Source organism: Arvicola amphibius, chromosome 1 (genome assembly GCF_903992535.2).
Source record: "Arvicola amphibius chromosome 1, mArvAmp1.2, whole genome shotgun sequence".
NCBI classification, from domain to species: domain Eukaryota; kingdom Metazoa; phylum Chordata; class Mammalia; order Rodentia; family Cricetidae; genus Arvicola; species Arvicola amphibius.
This window is the reverse complement of record NC_052047.1, coordinates 52,090,830-52,111,893: the sequence shown is the minus strand read 5'-3', so window position 1 is coordinate 52,111,893 and position 21,064 is coordinate 52,090,830. Positions and strand designations below refer to the sequence as shown.

The following is a 21,064-nucleotide window of genomic DNA, read 5'->3' as shown; positions in this document are numbered from 1 at the left end:
GCTACGTCTCTTGAACATGCTTCATGTTCCTCCTTCTGTGTTTATCGTGGTTAATTCCAGCATGGTCCTTTGGTCAAATCTCTTTTTTATTATTGACTTAGAACACTAATTGTTTCCAGCATTTCATATTAACCTCTTCACAGGCTACCTGAAGTTTCTGTTCAGGCTTCCATCATTGTTGCCTCTCTGTTAGACCTGTCACCTCTCACAGGTAGTACAGTCCAGGGTGTACTCTCTGGTATGGCAACATTAAACTTCCATGTCACTAACTAATTATTGCTAGTTAACAATTTAATTTCTATTTTCATTTTCGATTTCTCTTTTAAGTAGGAATATAAATGTGTCCCTCTCAGAGTCTTGCAGTTAAAAATAACCATAATTGTCTTGTGGTGCTTTCATGCTACACTCAATACAGGGGTGTTGGTGGTATATATGGACATGTGAAATTTCACATGAAGAATATCAGCAGGAAAAATAATACATACTGAAACATTAAGCTGTATTTAACACTGAAAATCTTATTGAACTTAGGAAATCATGCCTTGTAAGTATTCATGCCAATATGCTTATGATTGCATTATCAGTTATGAGTGGTCTAGTCTAATGATGACCCTGTCTCATCTATTCTTTATGTCTTCTCAAATCAATGAAAATTCTAGACCAAGACATTAATTTAGCAAATAAATGATTCTGATTGAATGGGAACACTGAGACAATACTAAGTGGATGCTATTGTGACCCCAATTTATATAAAACTGTGCATAAATATAACCACACACATAATCAAGTGTTTAATGTTTCCTCTTTTGTAGAAGTTTTTGGCTATTATCAGTAAGTACCCTTTTAGCCATTTTAACAACATTTGAACAAACAGGAAAATTATTGCTACTTTTTAGAGATAAGGTGAATGATTCACTTACTCTTTTAAGAGACACAGATATAGACTTGGCCCACATTTTGTTTGGAAGAAAAAGCAATTTGTGTTCTTATTTGTGCTACTGCTAGAAATTTCTTGATTCTAAGCCACATGTGATGTGGGTTATTGCACTCATTAATTATATAAACATGTGTTTACTAACAAGCATGTAAGTGCTAGTCGTTGTGTTTAGGAATTAAGAATACATATGAAATATCACAGGACTGATGTGGAGAATTATACTAGAATTGTACTGATTCTCAAGGAAGTAATTCCTTAATCTACAAGTGAGCAGAATTTAGGCATGTTTATATTTATATTTTATATTTATATGGTCCCCTGCCTCCAGCCTTGACTTAATTCTGGTGCATTCAGTGGAGAGTTGGATTTATTTTATTGATTTTATTGAGGTATACATGTTTTCTCTGCTCACCTCCCTTTCTCTCCCCTCCCCTTCAACACTCTCCTATGGTCCCCAATGATCCCAATTTACTCAGGAGCTCTTGTCTTTTTCTACTTCTCATGTAAATTAGATACATGTATGTCTGTTTCTCTTAGGGTTCTCATTGCTGTCTAGGATCTCTAGGATTGTGGTTTGTGGGTGGTTTTCTTTGCTTTATGTTTAAACACCACTTATGAATGAGTACATACATATGATTATTGTCTTTCTGGGTCTGGGTTACTTCACTCAATATGATGTTTTCTAGCTCCATCCATTTACTTGAAAATTTCAAGATGTCATTATGTTTCCTGCTTTACAGTGCTCCACTGTGTAAATATACCACATTTTCCTTTTCTGTTCTTTGGTCGAGGGGCCTTTAGGTTGTTTCCAGGTTCTGGCTATGAAAAACAATACTGTTGTAAACATAGTTGAGCAAATGTCCTTGTGGTATGATTGAGCTTCATCCTTTGGGTATATACCCAAAAGTGGTATTGCTGTATCTTGAGGAAGGTTATTTTCTAATTTTCTAAGAAATTGCCATACTGATATCCAAAGGGGCTATACCAGCTTACACTCCTACCAGCAATGCAAGAGTGTTTCCTTTACTCCACAAGAGGAGGTTGAATTTTATCAGTAATGTTAACTACACACTTTGATGTTTTGTCTTCTTATTGGATTGAGCCAATAGGAAGGACTAAAACAGGATCAGAGAGGAGAAGAGGACATGGGTGAAGATGTAAGGTCTACATTCCTGTAAGCAGAAGTTCAGACTCAGTGTTTCCCCAGATTTCTTCTTAGTTGAAGACCTATGAATAAAGCAGCTGTGGTGAACATTGCAGGGCTCCTATCCATATATGCTGGAAGTGGTGGATACAGTTTGCATAAAAACTGATGAAAATGTAGACTCTGGGTCTGGAAACCTAGCTCTGCTAGTTGGAAAAGTTTCATTTTTCTGTGCCAAGCTTTTTTTTTTAGAATTATTTGTGAAAAATAATTATTCTTCTAGGGTCATATTAGTTGGACTAGAACTTTCACTTATTTATTCTAATGGTACTTCTTGCACCAAGTACTTCACATGAACTACTTTACTTGATCCTGTGACCATAATAATACCTTTTCAGATGGTGACAGAAAGCTTTCTGTATCTTCATGATACTATGCTCCTTTCCTCCTCTCACTTAAGTCAGATTGTTCTTTTAGAGTCTCAGATATTACTTCATTAGTGAGGTTTGCCATGACCCAGTTCATATAAATCTGTAGTTCAAATCCACTTTTTAAAAATACATTACCACATATTTGCTTCACAGCATTCATTGGGTGGGGGGTTGTCTTTGATTTCATGTTATTTTTACCTTCCCAAATAAGTTTCATGGGAATTGTAACCTAGAAAAATATCTTTCTCCCCAAGACCATCATGCATGTTTCACATGATTTCTCCAAATAAAACAAAGGATATCTTGTGGAATAATGATTATATAGGGAAACTGTGGAGCAAACAGTCTAGGAATTTGTTGACTACCAAGCAGAACAGGAATCCAATATGTGCCAGGATGGTGCCTCCCTCTCCCTCTTTTAGTTATTCTTGGAATAATACAGTGGAGGAAATTGACAGTAGTTCAGTGACTGGTGGAGTGGTTGGTGGGGAGATGAAAAGGAGAGGAGAGAACAGATAGGAGGCAGCTGGTGATGCCAGACAAGCGACAGAAGTCTAGTCTTCTGCTGAGTGAGGCAATGAGGTTGCTGCACTTGACTGTGCTTTATCAACAGAGTGGGGTGGACAATGAAAGATCAGTGGAAATTTGAGTGGTCAGGGGACAGTTGAGTGGGTCAAAAACTGGGAACAAGACAATCCTTAATTTACTTGGCAGATGTTTCCAGCCTCTATCATATCTCATTTCTCACTCTTGTTTAGAAGTTATTGACACCAGAAAGAACTCTACATCATAAATTAATGCTCACTAGATTACATCAATTTCTAATTTCCAACTAATACATGAAGAAGGACATAGGCCATGGCCTAAATCAATTACTTCTTTCTCTCCAAAGGCAGTCACTGATCTCCAAAACATTTCTAAGGTAGTTGGAGTTTTGGAATTTGGTTTGGCAGTTTTCTCAACCATCAGAGTCAAGATATGTGCTTAAAATATTAATGTTGCATGCTAGATTTTAACCTTTTATTAAATATTTATACATATGGTCTTTAATAAACCCTTTACCATGAGCTACTTCTTTTAATGCTTTAATGTTAATCATGCACAGCAGAAATAGTATTTCAAGTGTGCACTGAATGAGTTACTATAAAGGGAAGGGGGGGATGGAGAGGGCAGTGGTAATGAACAGGTGTTGATAAAAGAGATAAAGGAAACTCACTGTGTATTGTTCTCATGGTGGGACGAGCATAGACATGTTCATAGATGAGCTTTTCCAGGCATACTGTAAAATGTTCCCTAAAGATGGTTGCACTGTCAAAAGTAGTTTCCAGAAGAAACAATCCTACTCTCTGGTGAAAACCAGTGATTCCCTAAGGAGATCTCATAGGTGTCTTCCCATAATCCCTCAAGTTTTATGTTTTCTAGTTCTGGGCTCAAAGTGCTTCATTTAGCAAGAGCTTAAGTTTTTCTTTAGGAATATAACTCTCAGACACACAGACCTGAAAGTCTCATGATTTCATGTGTAGAACGTTTCCTCTACCACTCAGAGGTCAGTCATGCCTAGAACCTCTTAGGTCAGTCAAGAAAGACTCATCTTCAGTTTCTCTAAACCCAGACATGGCATAGTTATACCTTTCTTCTCAAGGCATAGAGGCCTGTGTTTATCGGCTGTTTGTTTGATCTACCAACCTTTCACCCCATAGTCACATGGTATATTTTTACATTGTGCACAATTGTTAGTATTTAGTTCACAGACAAGAGATAACATGATTGCTTGGCTAACATAGTATGGTAGTTTGAAAGAAAATGGCTCCCAAAAAGAGTGGCACTATTATGAGATGTAGCCTTGTTGGAGGAAGTGTGTCACTGAAGGAGGGTCTTTGAAGTCTCTTTTACTCAAGCATCCCTTAGTGCAAAAGTCGGTAAACTTCCTGTTGCCTGCCTTTCAAGGTTTAAGGACTCTGAGATCCAGCACCACATCTGTCTACATGCTACCATGCTCCCCATGCTGATGATAATGGACTGAACTTCTGAAACTTTAAATGAGCCACCTTAATTAAATGTCTTCCTTGTAAGAGTTGCTATGGTCATGGTGCCTCTTCACATCAACAAAAACCCTAACTTAGCCACATAGTAATGAAATTCATTGTTCTCTTTTCCAAGTAATAGTCCTCTATTCCTACATGCCAAGTTTTCTTGTGAGAGTCTGTTACTTGAAAATGCTTGCTATTTGGTAGAGATGTTTACATGTAAAGATGTACAGTGCCTACAAATCATGTTTACACCTAGCATGACATAAACAATAGCTACTTTCTAGTTTTTAAAAATTGGTACATATTAATTACCTATGTTCCTGGGTTTTACAATTTTTTTTCAAGTATAACATGTAGATATTTTATATATACATATATTTCCGCATCACTGTATATATTTTATATATGACTTTATGTAACATAAAATCTACTATCCACAAATGAGAGAAAATATGAAATTTTTGTTTTTCTGAATCTATCTATATCATCGATATCTATAGAAAATGGTAGTCTCATGTACAGCATTTTCATCAAATTATACAAATTTGTTCATTAGAGTTGAAAACTTTATTGTTTGTTTATTTATTTTTGGTATGCACCTCAATTGATATCATAACTTGGCTCTTGTGAATAGTGCTATAATAAACATGGGTGTACAGGTATCCCTATTGTATATTCACTATTGATTTAGAACCCTTTGGATGTCTACCCAGGAAAGAATTTGCTCGGTCTAGACTACTTCTGCTTGTCAGTTTTTGAGAAGACTTCAAGTTTTTCATTGTGTTGGGATGCATTTACATTCCTATTAGTGGATATACAGGGGTATCTTTCCTCACCATAATTTGTTGTTATTCATTTTCTTTAAAATAACCATTCTGAAAGACAGGAAATCAAGTCTTTGTGTAACTTTGACTTTTTATTGCCCTAATGGATGTGGATGTTAAATTTATCAAATATAAAATTCAGTTATTCTCATTCTTTGTGTTTAGAATGTCTTTCTGCTTGACTCTAATTTCAAGAAACATCCTTTTAGGGAAGGGCAGAGTTAAACTGATTTGGTTTTGTGTGATATTTCACGCAGGGAAAGTGCTAACAGAATGTGACAGTCTTTTTCTTCACTAATCAAACACAAAGTCTTGACTGACACTGACATTTTTCCTGTACATATGATACAAATGTTTGGGTTTTCAGCAAATATCAGGTAACTTGGCAATGTTGACTCTACCTTAAAAGAAGAAACACAATAGCACTAATAGCCCACCATCGCAGACAAACCAGACTAACCCCCACAGTTTCAGCTTCATATCAGATTAGAACTGTTCTTTCCCCTAAATTACATCCTTGCAGTTTGCTGCTGACCTATTATTTCTTACTAGTGAATTGTTGTGTGTATGTAAGTGTGTATGCATGTAAGTGTGCACTAAAAAGCAAAAGACAGAGCAGTGTGCTTCAATAATACTTTTAATGCTCTGCCCATGCAATTCCTACTAGGAAAAATCATCTCTTTGTTGTTATGCATGATTTAGTTGGGTAGAGTTCTGTGGGTTTGCTGTTTTGGATTTTGTTCTGTGTTTTGAAATACGGTTTATTGACTGCTCTCAACACAATTCACAATGACTAGATTATGAAATGTATTCACTGAATGGACCCACGTGTCTGCTGGATCTGACTAACATGATACAGCACCATTCAAAACAATTGTTTTGTATTTTAGTTCTAGGACTTTTGACTCAGCATATTTTTTCTGATGTTTCTTCCATATTTTCTCCATAATGGTATTTACATTTTAAATTGCCAATCCAATCAATAGTTTCTACAAAATGATATGACAGAATATAAAGAAGGTAGGTGAAGATACTTCCTGTCTCAACACAGAGTTTGGATATTTCTCCACACTTTATGATGCTCTATTTTCTTATTAGGAAAGACTGCCTTCTCTTGTCTGATTCGGGTGTTATTTGATTCTTGGAAATAAATTAATGTAAACTTATTTGCACACACAGTCTTTATAAGTTCACAGGGTCAGTGGCATTTAATATCTTTGTAAGATTAACTAGTGTCCTCTCTTTAGGAGCTTTCTGTCTCTAATACACAAGGATGTTACATAGTTGTCAGGAAAGAGGAGGCAGACCAGTGTGCTCGTTAGCTCCATGTGTCAGTCTGGCTAAGCCATAATGCTCAATTATTTAATCAAATCCTACTCTAAGTGTTGCTATGGAGGCAGTTATCAAAGTGGTGATGGCAGTAATTGGTAGATACAAGCAGAGGACTGATTACTCTCTCTCTGGATGTAGTGGGTGAGTCTCATGTAATCACTTGAGGTGTTAAACAAACCTGAGGCTTCCTTGGAAGAATCCTGATTCAATTCCACAGCATCAAATGCTACCTAACTTTCCATCCCATTCATAGCCGTAATCCTAAAAGTCAAAACAATTTTTATGTATTTCTATGTGTTTAGATATAAATATGCACATAGGAATATATAATATGTAAGTGCATGCATGTATATGTATGTATTTAGAATTGTGTTTTTGTATTGGTTCTGGTTTTCTAGAGAACATAGGCATAGGATAAACAAAGGAAAAGTAAGTCATGCTTAAAAAATGAAATCCATGAAATTATAATAGAAATTGAATAAGAATAGTATAGATATTTCTTTCTATATAAATATCATATAATGGAGCAATATTTCTCTCCAGTAAATATAATTTATATGTTAAAGAGAAACATGTACTTCCATGTTCATTGCAGAGCTATTCACTTTAGCCAAGAAAAAGAATTAACCTATTAGGTAACTATTACTGGATAAGTGTATATATTCAATGTGGTTCATGCACACAGAGAAGCACTATCCACCCTGGAAAAGAACAAATTGTTGTCATATGTGATAACATGGGTGGAGCAGGACATCATTACATGAAATAACGCGAACACAGCATGACAAAGACTACATCATTTCATGCATAGGATTTTTAAAAGTTGACTTCATAGAAGTTGAGAGCATAATAGTATGTACCAGGTACTGAGAATCATAGCTGGGAACAAGGGATGAGGAAGGTTAATTTATGGTTATTAATTTATAATTAGACAGGATTCTATTTGTGTATCAGAGTGACTATAATATGTCATTTATCCAAGAAAAGCTAGATACAGTAGGGGTTTTTATATTTTGCAGCAAAGAAAAGATCAATATTTGGGATTGTGGATATGTTTATCTAGCTGAACATTATACTGAATATACATGTATGGAGACACCACACGACACTCCATAAATATGGACATTTTATGTTGCAACTAGAAAAAAAGAAACTTGCAAAATAATATAGCTTAAATTGTCAGCTGCTGTGCAACCATTTTAGGCAAACAATCCTCAGGGCTAGTCCCCAGGCCTCAGATGAAACAGAAATCCTGAGTGTCAGGCAGCCTGGGCCTCTGTTACCGATTCCAGGATTTCAGCCTGCCAATTGAAAAGCGCCTGTTGCTCTCATGCCGCGGTGTTTCAGCTAAACACGAGCTGTAAATAGGCATTGCTTCACAGGAGATGATATATCGATTCTTTTTAGAAACAGAAATTGCGGTGCATGTGGATCTAAACAAGCAAAGCAAACAAGTTGGGGGCGAAAAGAAAAGGAAACTTGCTTTGAATAGCAGGAGACGACGTTTTGGCAGCTGAGCAGGGCAAGAGCTTCATGAGTCGCTCTTTAATGCTGCGCTTGGTGTTGTTCTGTGCGTAGAGGAAACCTAGAAAATACATGATCGGTTCTGTTAGTGCCGGCTGCACAGAGGGACCCACAGGGCTGCAGGGGTCACCAGGCAAGCTGAGCAAGCAGGACGGGGAGACAGCCAGCTAGCTGCTCACTCAGGCAAACACAAGACAGTAGGCTTGGGTTCCCAACGTTGGTTTCCTTCTTTACCTTTTATATAAACTTCTTACGTGGCTTTAAAGGTGCTGGTGACCAAACAAACACAGAATGAAAGGATTTTCAGTGGATGCCAAGAGTAAAATTTGGTGGCTTATCTTGGATTTCAGATCAAAAGCCTAACAGCTTTCATTGGAAAAAGCTGGATGAAAATTTCAATATTCAAACCAGGGTTAAGGGCCTGCAATGCAATCTTCTCTTCTTTGAACACAATGCTCCCTTCTTTGATTACAGAGGAGGTGGGTGCTCTCAGAAATCACGCACACAGCAATCACCTGATAGTACCTTTGCCTTCCCTGAAAGTGAGAACAATCAATGTCCTTGACAGGCAGGATCATTAGCATGTGTTGAGGATCCGGATGTGTGGAAATCCTTCACATTTTTCACCCAGTGACATTAATGAATGGAGCTTATTCGAGTGGAGCCACTGCAGGGGAAGTAAGAGGTGTTTCGAAAATGTTAACTCAGGATTAGAGCCTGGCGCAGCAGGCATGCATCCTTGACTTAAGACAGTTGGAGAAGACTTTACAGAAACCACTGGTGGCTTTATAGGCAAGCTTCAAAGGGCCAGAGACAACTTGTTATGTCAGGAACTCAAGGTTTTCAATTCAACAACATCCCAGCTACTCAAAGTGCCTGAAAACCTGTATCTGCTTGTTAATATGAATTGCTTTCCCTGAATTAGCTCGAATGCAGTCTGATCTAAAGCAACCACAAGACACTCAATTCATTTTAAAGTTAGAATTATTTATGCTGGGCGCGTGGCAACTATGCCCTCTGTTCCTTTCTGCTTTATTGTCCCTACCTATGAATTCTAAGCAAGCCCTGACCCTCAACCTGGAGATCTATCTCCATCTTACCACGAGAACATACCTGCAAAGACTCTCACATGCAGGGATGACAAAATAAAGAGGTAGATAGGCAGATCAGATCAGATCATCCTACTGATTAAGAGCCCTCTTAAAATGTCGTGCTGTCTGGGACCAAGGTCCTTTGCTCTGCTCATGATGTGGTGCTGCATCAGTTGGTGGCACTTTCATCCCCTCTCCTCCTCACTGAAATAGCTTGTTGAGCACTGGCCAAGTCATCCTCTCTGACAAAGCATCCTCACAGGCCATCCACTTAGCTAGTGTGCACCACCCTTCTCACCAACTTCCTCAGAGTAGGCTGAGGGTGTGGCATGCAAGAAAAGATCAATAAATTCACATTGGACGTACAAAGCCCACTACCAATTTCTATGTTTTCGGCCTGATTTATATAGCATACGTGTCAGTTTGCTTCTTCCTTCTCTGTTTCTGGAAGAACCCTTTCATCTAGGCACCCCCTCCTTTGGAAACTGAGGTTTTAGAGTCTTTCATTTCCTCCTCAGGCAGGTGCGCTGTATATTATTCACTGTTGTTTCCTTTCTGCCATGGTAAGGTGTGTGCCACAGCCTTCTTCATAGTCAGCACCTCTTTACCAACGGTTGGCATCTCTCTTCCTTTCTGCCTTTGAAATAGGTCAGACAATTTCCTCTCGCAAATTGTCTCTTCCTGTTTCCAGCTGGCATGTGGGGAGAGACTTCTTGCTTGTTTGCTTCAACAACCCTAGTGGTCCAGTGTCTTATCTAACCACACCCTGTCATAAATAAGAGACAAAGAAGTTGAGGAAGAAGCTCCAGATAGCCTTGGAGACCTATGTCGACCCCAAAGGAGCTTCATTCCCAGATCTTTTGCTTCAGATTTGATTTCTTGACATCTAGCCAGACTCTGTAATTTTGTCAGAAATTCAAAAAATGTTTCCTAGTTGCTTGATTTCCTGTTTGTTTCATGAAGCCCCTGGTATTTACCAGCTCAGGCTTTATGTGGGGAGGGGGAAAGTCTTCCTCCCCAAATATGCACAACTGTTAAAGCTGCCCCGCTGCCCCACCTCTTATTTGGTAAGGTCAACAAGCTGTCACTTTCAATTAAACTGTAGAAGCTCCTGGTTTTTTCTATTTCATTCTAAGTGGTCTTGTAGAGATCATTACACTTTAGGAATCTATATTTTCTTCATGAAACATTATAAATGTCTCTTTTGTGAAGAATTTTTATATTTTGTATATGAGTATGGAAATTAGAATGGCCCCTCCACCCCCATAGGCATGTATTTTGGTTGATTGGTCCTTAGCTGATGGTGTTACTTGGGTAGATTCTGGAATCTTCAGGGGGTGGGGCCTAACTGGAGCCTAACTGGATGACGTAGGTAACTGGACCTATGCTTTCTTTGCCTACTTCCTGTCTCACTCTGCTTCCTGATCTGCCTTAAGATGATGCTTCTACCGTAGGTGTGTAGCAGCAAGATCTAAGCTGCTCCACCCACCATGCCTACCCATCATGATGCTACAAAACCATGATATCAAATAATCTTTGCTAAATTGTTTCCATTAGGTACTTTGGTTTCAGTGAAGTAAAGTAACTACTAAAATCTATTAGAGAGCAGGGTGTGTCCATGGTTAATTCTCTTCCTTGTCTCATGTCTCTTCCTGTTCTTCTCTGATGTCGGGTCATGCTACACTTTTCTCCTTTAAATGTTTTGGTTTAGTGTATGGGAATGGAAGCAATAAACCTCAGGTCACATCTCAGCACAGACCTAGGGTTACTTAGTTACTTAATCTCTCTGTTTTTCAGATTTTATCTTTAGGAAAAAAAAGCTAAGCACAATGTCTGCTTTAACAAGTTGTGGCTCTTGGATGGAATAACATGTGAATATTGACCCCATGAAGGTTCTGAACCCAGTTTATGTTAGACCTTATTTTTCTTCTTTATGTGAATACACCATACTCCTTCCATGCCCAGAGCCTTTGAATACACTGTTATCTGCATAGAAACTTTAGAATTTTGCTTCTCTTGATCTTTGTCTAGTTCATGCCCACTCCCCTTTGTAATTTCGCTTCTAAAACTGATCCCTGAGGAATCTGGTTTATTGCCTAATACAATAAAGCAGAGAGCATGGAGAATTGTGACATGTGAAACATGTAGTTTCCCTTTTCTTTCTTTTATACCAGATAATTAACTACACAATCACACATTTAAAGTATATTTTCCTACTATAATATAGCATTGAAGAATGTTACATTAGTGGCCAACAAATATTATTGAGTGTGCTGTCACTAAAGACATTCAGATAGCTGAATAAATAATATAAGGCAATCTATTCCAAGCACAGAAAACAAGCAATATAGAATTTTGATGCGTAGGAGAGGAGAAACCGAAGAGGTAAGTCTGTAAGGGTTCTTTCTTCCTTGTGGCATAATACCCACAGGCTTTCTAAAGATGAAGTTCAAGCTCACTGAGCTGAGATCCAGAAATGAATGAGGCTTCTGTAAAAGCTGGAATTTTTGAGGAAATGGAGAAGTGATTTTTTTGCATAATTAGGAATGTTTTGGAACCCTGTGTGAGGATTACGTGGTAGATTTTTGAGTAAAGTTTGGGAAATGCATGCTCAAAATGAGGTGTCATAAGGCATGTGAGACAGAAGCTGCTTCAGGGCTAAGAATAAGATAACAGAAGTCACAAGTGCTCAGCAGTATAGAAGATCTGACACAGTCACACACACACACACACGCACACACACACACACACACACACACACACACAAGAAGGAAATGAAGTAAACCAAAGGCATCAGCTGTATTAAAGTCCTCTGTCATTCTTTATGAGCTCAGTAAGACTACATGGGGGGGGGTGTAGAATAATTTCCCAGAGTGAAGGTATTTCTCATGATAACCCAAATTGACCTATCTTAACAGGAAGTTAATAAAAGCTGGGAATACTTTAAATTGCACTGTGGAATATATTCAAGAATAATATAAAAAAGAATAATATAAATTACTATTTAAAGATAATCTCTGCAACCCAAACCCAGTTATTCTTAAAGACATCACTGGGCATGCAACAAAGGTGGCAATGCATGACCCATAATGAAGAGAAATCAAATGAATATAAACAGACCTAAGGTGGGCACACGTATTGGAACTGATAATAAACGGCTTCAAAGAAAAATCTGACTTTAATATTGGGGAACTTTTCAGAAACAGGATTAAAGCAACACAAAAAAGCAAGAGGTGCAAAGTGAAATATCTAAAATAAAAGGATTTTAAGAGTCAAAGTACCAGGGAGTCTCCTATAAGACAGTGCCTCCTAAAATTAGCTGCCTAAACCAGACCTGCACAATGGCAATATCAATAGACATGCTTATGTAGAATAGAAAAGAAATCTTATACGATCCATTCTCTAGACAAAAAACTACAGCAACTAATGACAGCTGAAAGAGGGAGAATTACGCTCTCCCAGCGATCAGCCTCCTATATGATACAGTCAAACTATTCAGCCCTGAAATTGTATACACACACATAGATTCAACAGCCTTTATTTATAAATCTGGGCTGGTGTGTGTATGCGTGTGTGTGTGCGCGCGCACGTGCATGTGTGGTGTGTGTGTGTGTATGTGTGTGTAAAACAAATAAAGCAAAAAGAGGCAATCAATGTGAATTGAAGGGAAAGGGGCTTGGAAAAAGATGGAGTGAGGAGACCAGGGAGGACCTAAAAGGAAAGGTGAGGGAGAAAATGACGTAACTATGTTTTAATTAAAATTTAGCTTAATGGTAGAAAACCACTTTTATTTACTGTAGCTTACTAACATGGGAAATTGCTAACAAATGGATTATGCAGCTTAAGCAAATAACAAAAGAAATAAATCATCAACTTTGAATAATAAAATGTGATAATTAACGAGAGTCTTGAGACCTGTGCATAATATCAAGAATATAAAATTGACTGGAGAGTAAGAGGAGAAGAGAGAGAGAGATTTGAAGAAATCGTGGCCCAAATGCTTCACCTGTGCTTGGAAACATCTGCTGAAGATCAGCATTTGTTCTCAACCCCAAGCAAGAAGAATTCAAGAAGAATCACAGAGAATTAAAAGTGAACAATATCATTGAAAAGGAAAAGAAAAGGAGTGCATACGAGGGGAGAATACAGTGGAATGGTGTGTTGTGAGAGACAATAGAGTACGTACGCTGGACAGACACCTCAGTGCTCTCAGGTAGAATACAAAGAGCCCTGAGCCAGATATCTAAACTCTTTCCAATGAGTTACTTTGGAGGATGGAGGTGAAAGTTCAATTTCTTCAGCTAAAGCAAAGGTGCAATAACACACAGTCAATAGACTTGTATTATAAGATATGACAAAGAAATTTGCTTGGGATAAGGGAAAATGATGTGATACGAAAACACGTATCTCAAGACAGAAATATAAAGTTGTAGAATTTCACAAAATCTGAATTAATAGGAAAATGATTGTTACCTTATCGTATATGTTTAAAAATGTCTTGTGAAATTTATTATATTTACAGATAGAAATTTTCTGAAAGAGTGTAAAGAATGATAAGGGGTAAGTGGTATTTACCACTATGTGGCTCTCACGTTTCATACGGAGTGAGGCCATGTTTATTTTAAGTAGCCTGCAATAAATGAAGAAGACGACATTGCAATTTCTAGATGTAGGACTCAATTAAATGTAATAGCATGAAGTATGGCTAAAACTTCAGTAGAGGAATTTAAATGTCATAATAAAATATATAGTTATTTCAAAATAATTTAGGAACAGAAGAGAGAGACAAAGCTACTGGGGACAAATCACAGTTTTGTAAATGGATAGAATTATATTCAACTGCATAATTGAATCTGCAACTATGTTTCTCATTCATTACTGCATTTTTACCATTTTTACTGTGTCTGATATATAAATTGTTCAATCTGTATCTACTAAAGCATGAAAACAGACTAAGAATCTTTTTTTGGTTAAGAAGTCTAAACATCATCTACAGGGCTATAATTAGCAGATGTATTTAGAATTTGCATAAATTACTCCCCTACAGCCCTTCCCCACATCCTCAAAGCATAACTGAGTGTGAAGCGCCTCTGGATAGTCCTGATAGAGTTAGGGGATGCTACTCTTCTCTCCAGCAGTAATGCTGAAAGGAAATTGGTAAGGGTGAGGCAGCCCAAAAGTTGCCATAGTATCCCACCCCCACAGAGACTACACACTCTCATAGTTACCATACATCTCACAATCCCATAGTATGCTATTCAAAATGTTTATTATAAATGCATAATTATAATAAATGGTTTTCTTTTTAATTATTTATTTTATGTGCATTGGTGTTTTGCCTGCATGTATGTCTTTGTGAAAGTTGTCAGATTCTCTGGAACTGGAGTTACAGATAGTTGTGAGCTGCCATGTGGGTGCTAAAAATTGAACCCTGGTCTTTTGGAAGAGCAGCCAGTGCATTTAACCACTGAGCCATCTCTCCAGCCTCTGGTTTTCTTTGTATAATTGTATTGCAGTGGCTATATGAAAAGCCTTTGCTAAGGGTGCCCAACAAGTAATGCTTACCCTAATCCCTAAAACATTGTTGCTTATATTATTGATTTTAGTGATAACTCTGATTCTTCTGGGATGAAATTCTATTTGTTCATTAATTCATTCACTAAATGTTTCTTCAGTGCCTACTAGCTACTATCCCACTATGATACATTACAAACATCTTTTTGTGAATGTTAGATTATAGAAGGTAAAGAAAAAATAGTAAAACATATATAAAAAATGAAGCATATAAGTTACACAATAGGGGCTGGATGTAGATGTCTTGGGTGGAAGCCTGCAGTGGGAGTTACATAGAGGAAGACATTGTTTAAACATGTTGGCTAAAAAAATGCTTGAGTAGAGGGCACTGAAGGCACGTTTTATCAAAGATATGTCAATGAGACAGGGAGGCACCACACATATTTTCAAATTATCAAAGTATACACTATGTATTATATAGAGATATACAAATAAAATGTTAACATCATTATTGAATTATTTACTGAGGCATATATATATCACTAACTTGTTAAAGTAATAATTACTGGATTCTATAATATAAAAAATTAATGCTTTAAATTGATTGACAATATAAACCATAAATCTACTGATATCTTCATAAATTATGTTGTTAGAATTAAACCTTATGCAACTGTCTGCATTTAAGCTAACCAAAGTTGCTAGCATGCTAGAATTACAAAACTTCTGAATCAAAATAGCACAAAAAGAATAAAAATCACTTGTGCACATCCATGGGACACTTCAAGTGAAGTATAGTCAAAGAAAGAGCATTTTCTTCTGGTGGGTGAGGCCTTACCTTAAGTTTCTTTTATTACAGAAAACAAATTGGCTTCTCATCAAGCTGATTCCACCATTACTCTGGTGATGCAGTTTTATGTGCAAGTGGTCATTTTTCACTGTCTATATTTTCTGATAGATAAGCACAGCCATTGTATATAAATAATGTGTTTCAGTGCTGAATGGTGGACCATGAATGAAAAACTCAACAAGTTCAAACAGTGATTACAGGCTGGGGCAGTTTTATCATAATGAGAAGTAAGCTTATCTTTCCTCTTTTGTCAGTACGGTGAATAGCAAACATTGCCGTTTTACCTTGGGATAAATGTTTATTTTTAAATGAGCTCTAAAATTCTTCTTGCACATACATAACTCTGTCTTTCTCTCAGCATTCGCTGTATATTATCAGATCTGTTCCTGAAAATATACCGCACACAATATTTCAGGGTTCACACTGTGGTAGTAATACCTGCTGAGAGGCCCTGACAATCCACACGATTGCAGTCATCACTGAATCCCACACCTATCCTCAGGGTTCACCATGAAAGAAGAGTAACAGAAATGTTCATGGCTGAATATTCGGAGAAGTACTTGTGATTCATTTTATGTCTTATTTTTAGGTGCCCAAAGCTAGTCTTCCTAATTGGCCTGTTTTGTTTTGCCTGATTATAAAGCAGTTGCTTCCTCTATTAGTTAACTAAGAAAGAGTCAGTCTGCATACAATTTTGCTGGAAATAATCTATAGGAACAAAGCGCATGAACACATTTGACTCCACCCAAGGCAACTAAAGGCACACATGTTTTCAGTGACGATTTCTAAAAGGCCTTGCTTTTTCCTGATGCCTGTCTCTCTTGTTCTTTTGGTTTCATTCTTAGTCCTTGTCTATTTGTCTTTGTCTTTGTCTTTGTCTGCCCACCTGTCTTCTGTCTGATAAACTAGCCCTGTTAACTCTCCTTCCTTGTCTCACTGTATCTCCCTTCCTCCATGTTTCCTTTCACCTCTTTCTTGTTTCTGCTTTCTGCTCTTTATCTTTCTCTCTACTCTTGACTCAATTAACCCTTCATTAATCTGAGCTTAGTAACCTTTTGGTTGATTTATTCTTGGGGAACTGTTGCGAACTGGGTTTTGTAAGTAAGGTAAAGAAAATAATAATTCTAATTTTCCTGCTTTCCACATACAATGCATGGTGAGTGTGTTTTGTTTGAAAAGCAAGGCCCTAAAAGTATTTTATATTTTGAATGCTTGTAGACTTTGCTAGATATTGTAGCTGATTTGAAATTTTAAAATGTCAGCTTTCCTGATTATGGACGCTTAATCTGTACTCTAAATTATTTGAACTGTACTGATTTACTAGAGGAACCATATCCAGCTAGAGAGAAATAACTGCTGGCTGGAGAAAAAAAAAAGGGGTTGTTCTTGGTGCTTTGTTTAATTCTCCCTCCTTCCCTCACTCCATCTCTCCCTCTCTTCCACTCTCCCTCCCTCTCTTCTATTCCTCCTTCTCTCCTCCCTCCCTTTTGTCTTTCCTTCCTTCCTTCCCTCTTCTTCCCTCCATCCTTTCTTCCCTCCTTTCCTTCCATTAATTGCTCCTTTGCAGTACTAGAAATGAGGCCGAGTACCTTACCTCTACTAGGTAAGCACTCTGTCTGTGAGCTGCATCTCCACTCAGCCTTGGGACCCTTTAGGACCCCTCACTGAAATCCAGTTCTCCTTTCTTCCCTGTATGAATTACAAAAAATGTCTTATATGGGGATGTCTCTCGTGTGGCACATTAGGTGTTATCAGTAGCATTTCATAGTTAGGATGACAAGGTCTCCTTGCCGGTTGCTGTAAGTTTCCCTAACAGCCTGTACTATCAAGCCCTTGGTGCTCCAAAATGTCCTGATTCATAGGGCACATTTCACGATCATACAGTGTTAGCAAACAGTGTGGTCCCCACCCCCAACCCCATACATTAGTGCAATTATTGGCTGAAGTGTCACTTCCGTATACCACAAACACTGTGAGAGTGTTACATCATTTAAAATGCTATTTACCCTAAGGGAGACATACATGGATCTAATCTACATGGGAAGTAGAAAAAGACAAGATCACCTGAGTAAATTGGGAGCATGGGGACCTTGGGAGAGGGTTGAAAGGGAGGGGAGAGTTAGAGAGGGGAGCAGAGATAAATGTAGAGCTCAATAAAAATCATTAAAAAATAAATAAAATAAAATGTGATTTCTGAAACAAAATTTGCACAAAGAAGAAGCAGAAGGCCAGGTGGAAGTGTGTGGGGGAGGCTGGGGGGGGTGTCATAGTAAAGGCCGCAATGAAAAGACTTGCTGTGTCAGAGTAAAAAAGGTAACGAGTTTAAATCAAAACTCTGCACTGTTTGTTTGTAAGACTGGAAAAGTAGCCTATTTCCACAGATCCTCTTTGATCTCACCTGCTTCAGGAGAAAAATAAGAACAGTGGCCTTTGCTCTTTCCTGGGCTGGGAAGGAGGTTCAAATAAGGTGCATACAGCTCCTGGCTAGATATGGCTCTCCTTCATTAGTCAGAGGATGGTGGAAGAAATAATGTGCTTAAGGCTCAGAAACCAAAGCCAATGAAGTATTTAAAAAATAACAGCCAGTCTCTTTGATACAGCAGCCATTAAGCACCCACACCGATGTCTCTTCTTATATGTTATTCTTGTAACAAAAATTTTATTTCGTACACAGACACAAATAGGGTACCATGTTTCTGCCTCAGACTCACACCTCCATTTCCACTCATGCCCAGTTTTCAACTTTTTAAATAGTAAGAATCTTAAATCATAGATCATTATAACTTTGGAGTTCCCTTTTTGATGACTGAACTATGTGTTTAGTTAGAAAGATGACTGTAGTTAAGCGAGATGGAGTCTCTTGATAATAGGATATCAAGACGCAGTTTGAAAACTGTTTTAGTGCATATTGATCTTATAAAGTTTAGTTTAAATCTAATAGAATACTTACTATATAGCAGGTGACCTCATTTTACCAATCCTGTGTATGATATGTGGTGTGTATCTTAGTCATAGTGCAGGCTGTCCTGTGTTACAGTTGGCCATTTGCCTGTTCACTCTTCACTAATTAGATAGTGAACACTGGGATGAAAACAAATTGTTTGTTCTTCATCATCCCATTTAAGCACTTTTTATAAAGTCCTCGAAAGTTTTGGATCCATCATTATGACTTAGATTTTCACTCTGAGTGGAAATAGGTAAAAACATGTTTTGTGAGCAGATGGCTGATATTATAGAGCTTGAGGTTTCATTCAACAGCACTCAGTGCATACCTACTCGGATCTGGCAAAAAAAGTCCTCGGTCTCATATAGCTTACATTTTAGCTGAGATGGCAAATGTGAACCCAGAGGAGGTAAACACAGTACAGGAAAGGCAAGCAAATTTCATCTTGGTGATGACCTTTCCCTGAAGGATGATGAACACCAACAGCTCCTGAAATGCAGTTATGAAACAATGATGGGCAGTTTTTTAAACAAGGCAGGGACAGTGCATGCCTTACATAGTTCAACTTTTGCAAGAGCACCATGTGAGCAGGGCGGTGGTGACGCACACCTTTAATCCCAGCACTTGGGAGGCAGAGGCAGGCGGATTTCTGTGAGTTCGAGACCAGCCTGGTCTACAAGAGCTAGCTCCAGGACAGGCTCTAAAGCTGCAGAGAAACCCTGTCTCGAAAAAAAAAAAGCACCATGTGTGGTTATTATGAAAGACAAACTACAGTTTAGGATATTAATGCTGGAGAGTTAGTCTACATGTGCTAGTCCAAGGGTAGACCAGCTGTCCAACTGCCCAGCCCCTGGCATTCTCAGTTGGATGTTATAGTAACAATAGTTCCAGGCAATGTATGAGTTCACTTACTCAGTGAGTCTCACTGTGCTGTCTTCACATAGAGGATATTGATTCCTGTTATAGTCTGCTTCTTGTTTCCTTCCTTTACTCCTTTGTTAAGACTTTAGATTCATTCTACCTTGGATATATTGCTGAAGTCTTAGTAACTCGTATTCCTTTGCTAGAAGTGCTGGCCTTCATTTCGTTTCCTGTAGGTCATCCATCATATTTTTAATGGCATTAAATAATAATAATGCAGTTGAAGAGCAGGCTGTACCAGGAGATTCAATTTCTCTATCTGAAAAATGAAGCTAATAATACATGGCACTTACTAATCTCTAAGAATTTAGGAAATGAACCGAGTAGTTGTTCCTGTAAAACTCTTCAAATACAAGAAGAAATAACATGTAATCCATTATAACTTCTGGTGGGAGATGCTACTTCTCTAGCTTCAATCCCTTTGGCCACTATATTTATTCTTCATCATTCAACAATGTGTCTTTTCTATAAGGTTATTAGTTGTTAATTTAATCAATAAATATTTATTGACTATATGGCAAGGAGCCCCTCTGCAAGGAAGCTGGAATGAGAATCCAGTAACATAATCAATGATACTAAGTGTTTGCAATCCATACCTTGCCTACTCATTAGCATCACTAGAGTGCCTTGGAAAATTCACCCATGCCTGATCACCCCAGAGCAGTCAGGTCAGAATCAAACGAGAAACCAAACTCGAGACTTTCCCATTTTCTTCTTGGTCAGAAATGTTCCTTTAACAACTTGCCTTTCATATTTTTGACATTGCAAATGGATTCCTGTTGGGCTAGAACTGATGCCTTCTAATTCTCTCCCCCTACTCTCTTTTAAGTTATGGGATATTTGTTTTAATATATATTTCACTTAAAATATTAGATTTCTGGCTCATGAAAAATTGGAAAACCTGCTGCACTATGTGTATTCCATCATGGCAGTAACTAGGTCTGTCTAGCAGCTGCCTTTTAGAACAGGAAGTACTCTCAGCCTGCTTGTAGTGCTCCCCCTCATATCACGTCACAGTATGACTGCTTTGCTTAACTCATTTTTATTGGTTGCCTGGCCACCGCATAGATTTATGATGGTTTCCAGTCCCTTATAGTTTTTTTTCTACATGGACAACACTCTGAGTTGAAATTTGTCTCTGAAATTTTATATCCACCTGGAACCTCAGAATGTGACCGCCTCCATTTTTTTCTAGAAAGAGAATCTTTGAAGATAGAGTCAGTTAAAATGGGATTACACTGGATTATGCAGAGGCTATATTTAATGACCAGTGTTTTGTTCAGTTGAGATCCATAAGTTTCATGCTAGGAAACTTAGAATTGTCTGTAAATTATCACCTATCCTTGCATTTGAGAGTCAGGAATGTCCTCTCATTATATACATGGCATCAGAAGGTTTAATTAACTTATGTGCCCACCAGAAAATAGCTAATGATTCAAATTCCAGCAGTCAGAGAATAAAATAAGTGCAGATTTTCAACTGATTAAATTAAATCAACTGAAGTGATGAGTTCATACTACTT

General features: G+C 37.8%; 1 protein-coding gene across 3 annotated transcripts in view; it reads right to left on the bottom strand.

Moving 5' to 3' along the window:
- Positions 1-21,064, bottom strand: part of Kcnip4 (potassium voltage-gated channel interacting protein 4) — a 486,636-nt gene that overhangs the window by 129,779 nt on the left and 335,793 nt on the right. Inside the window, exon 1 of one of the 3 annotated variants that reach the window (XM_038335465.1) lies at positions 8,182-8,275. The exons of the other annotated variants lie outside the window; for them this stretch is intronic. Within the exon in view, the coding sequence (XP_038191393.1) occupies positions 8,182-8,233 (52 nt within the window). The 5' untranslated portion in view covers positions 8,234-8,275. Of the gene's footprint in view, positions 1-8,181; positions 8,276-21,064 lie in introns of those variants that run through there. 3 annotated transcript variants of the gene reach the window in all.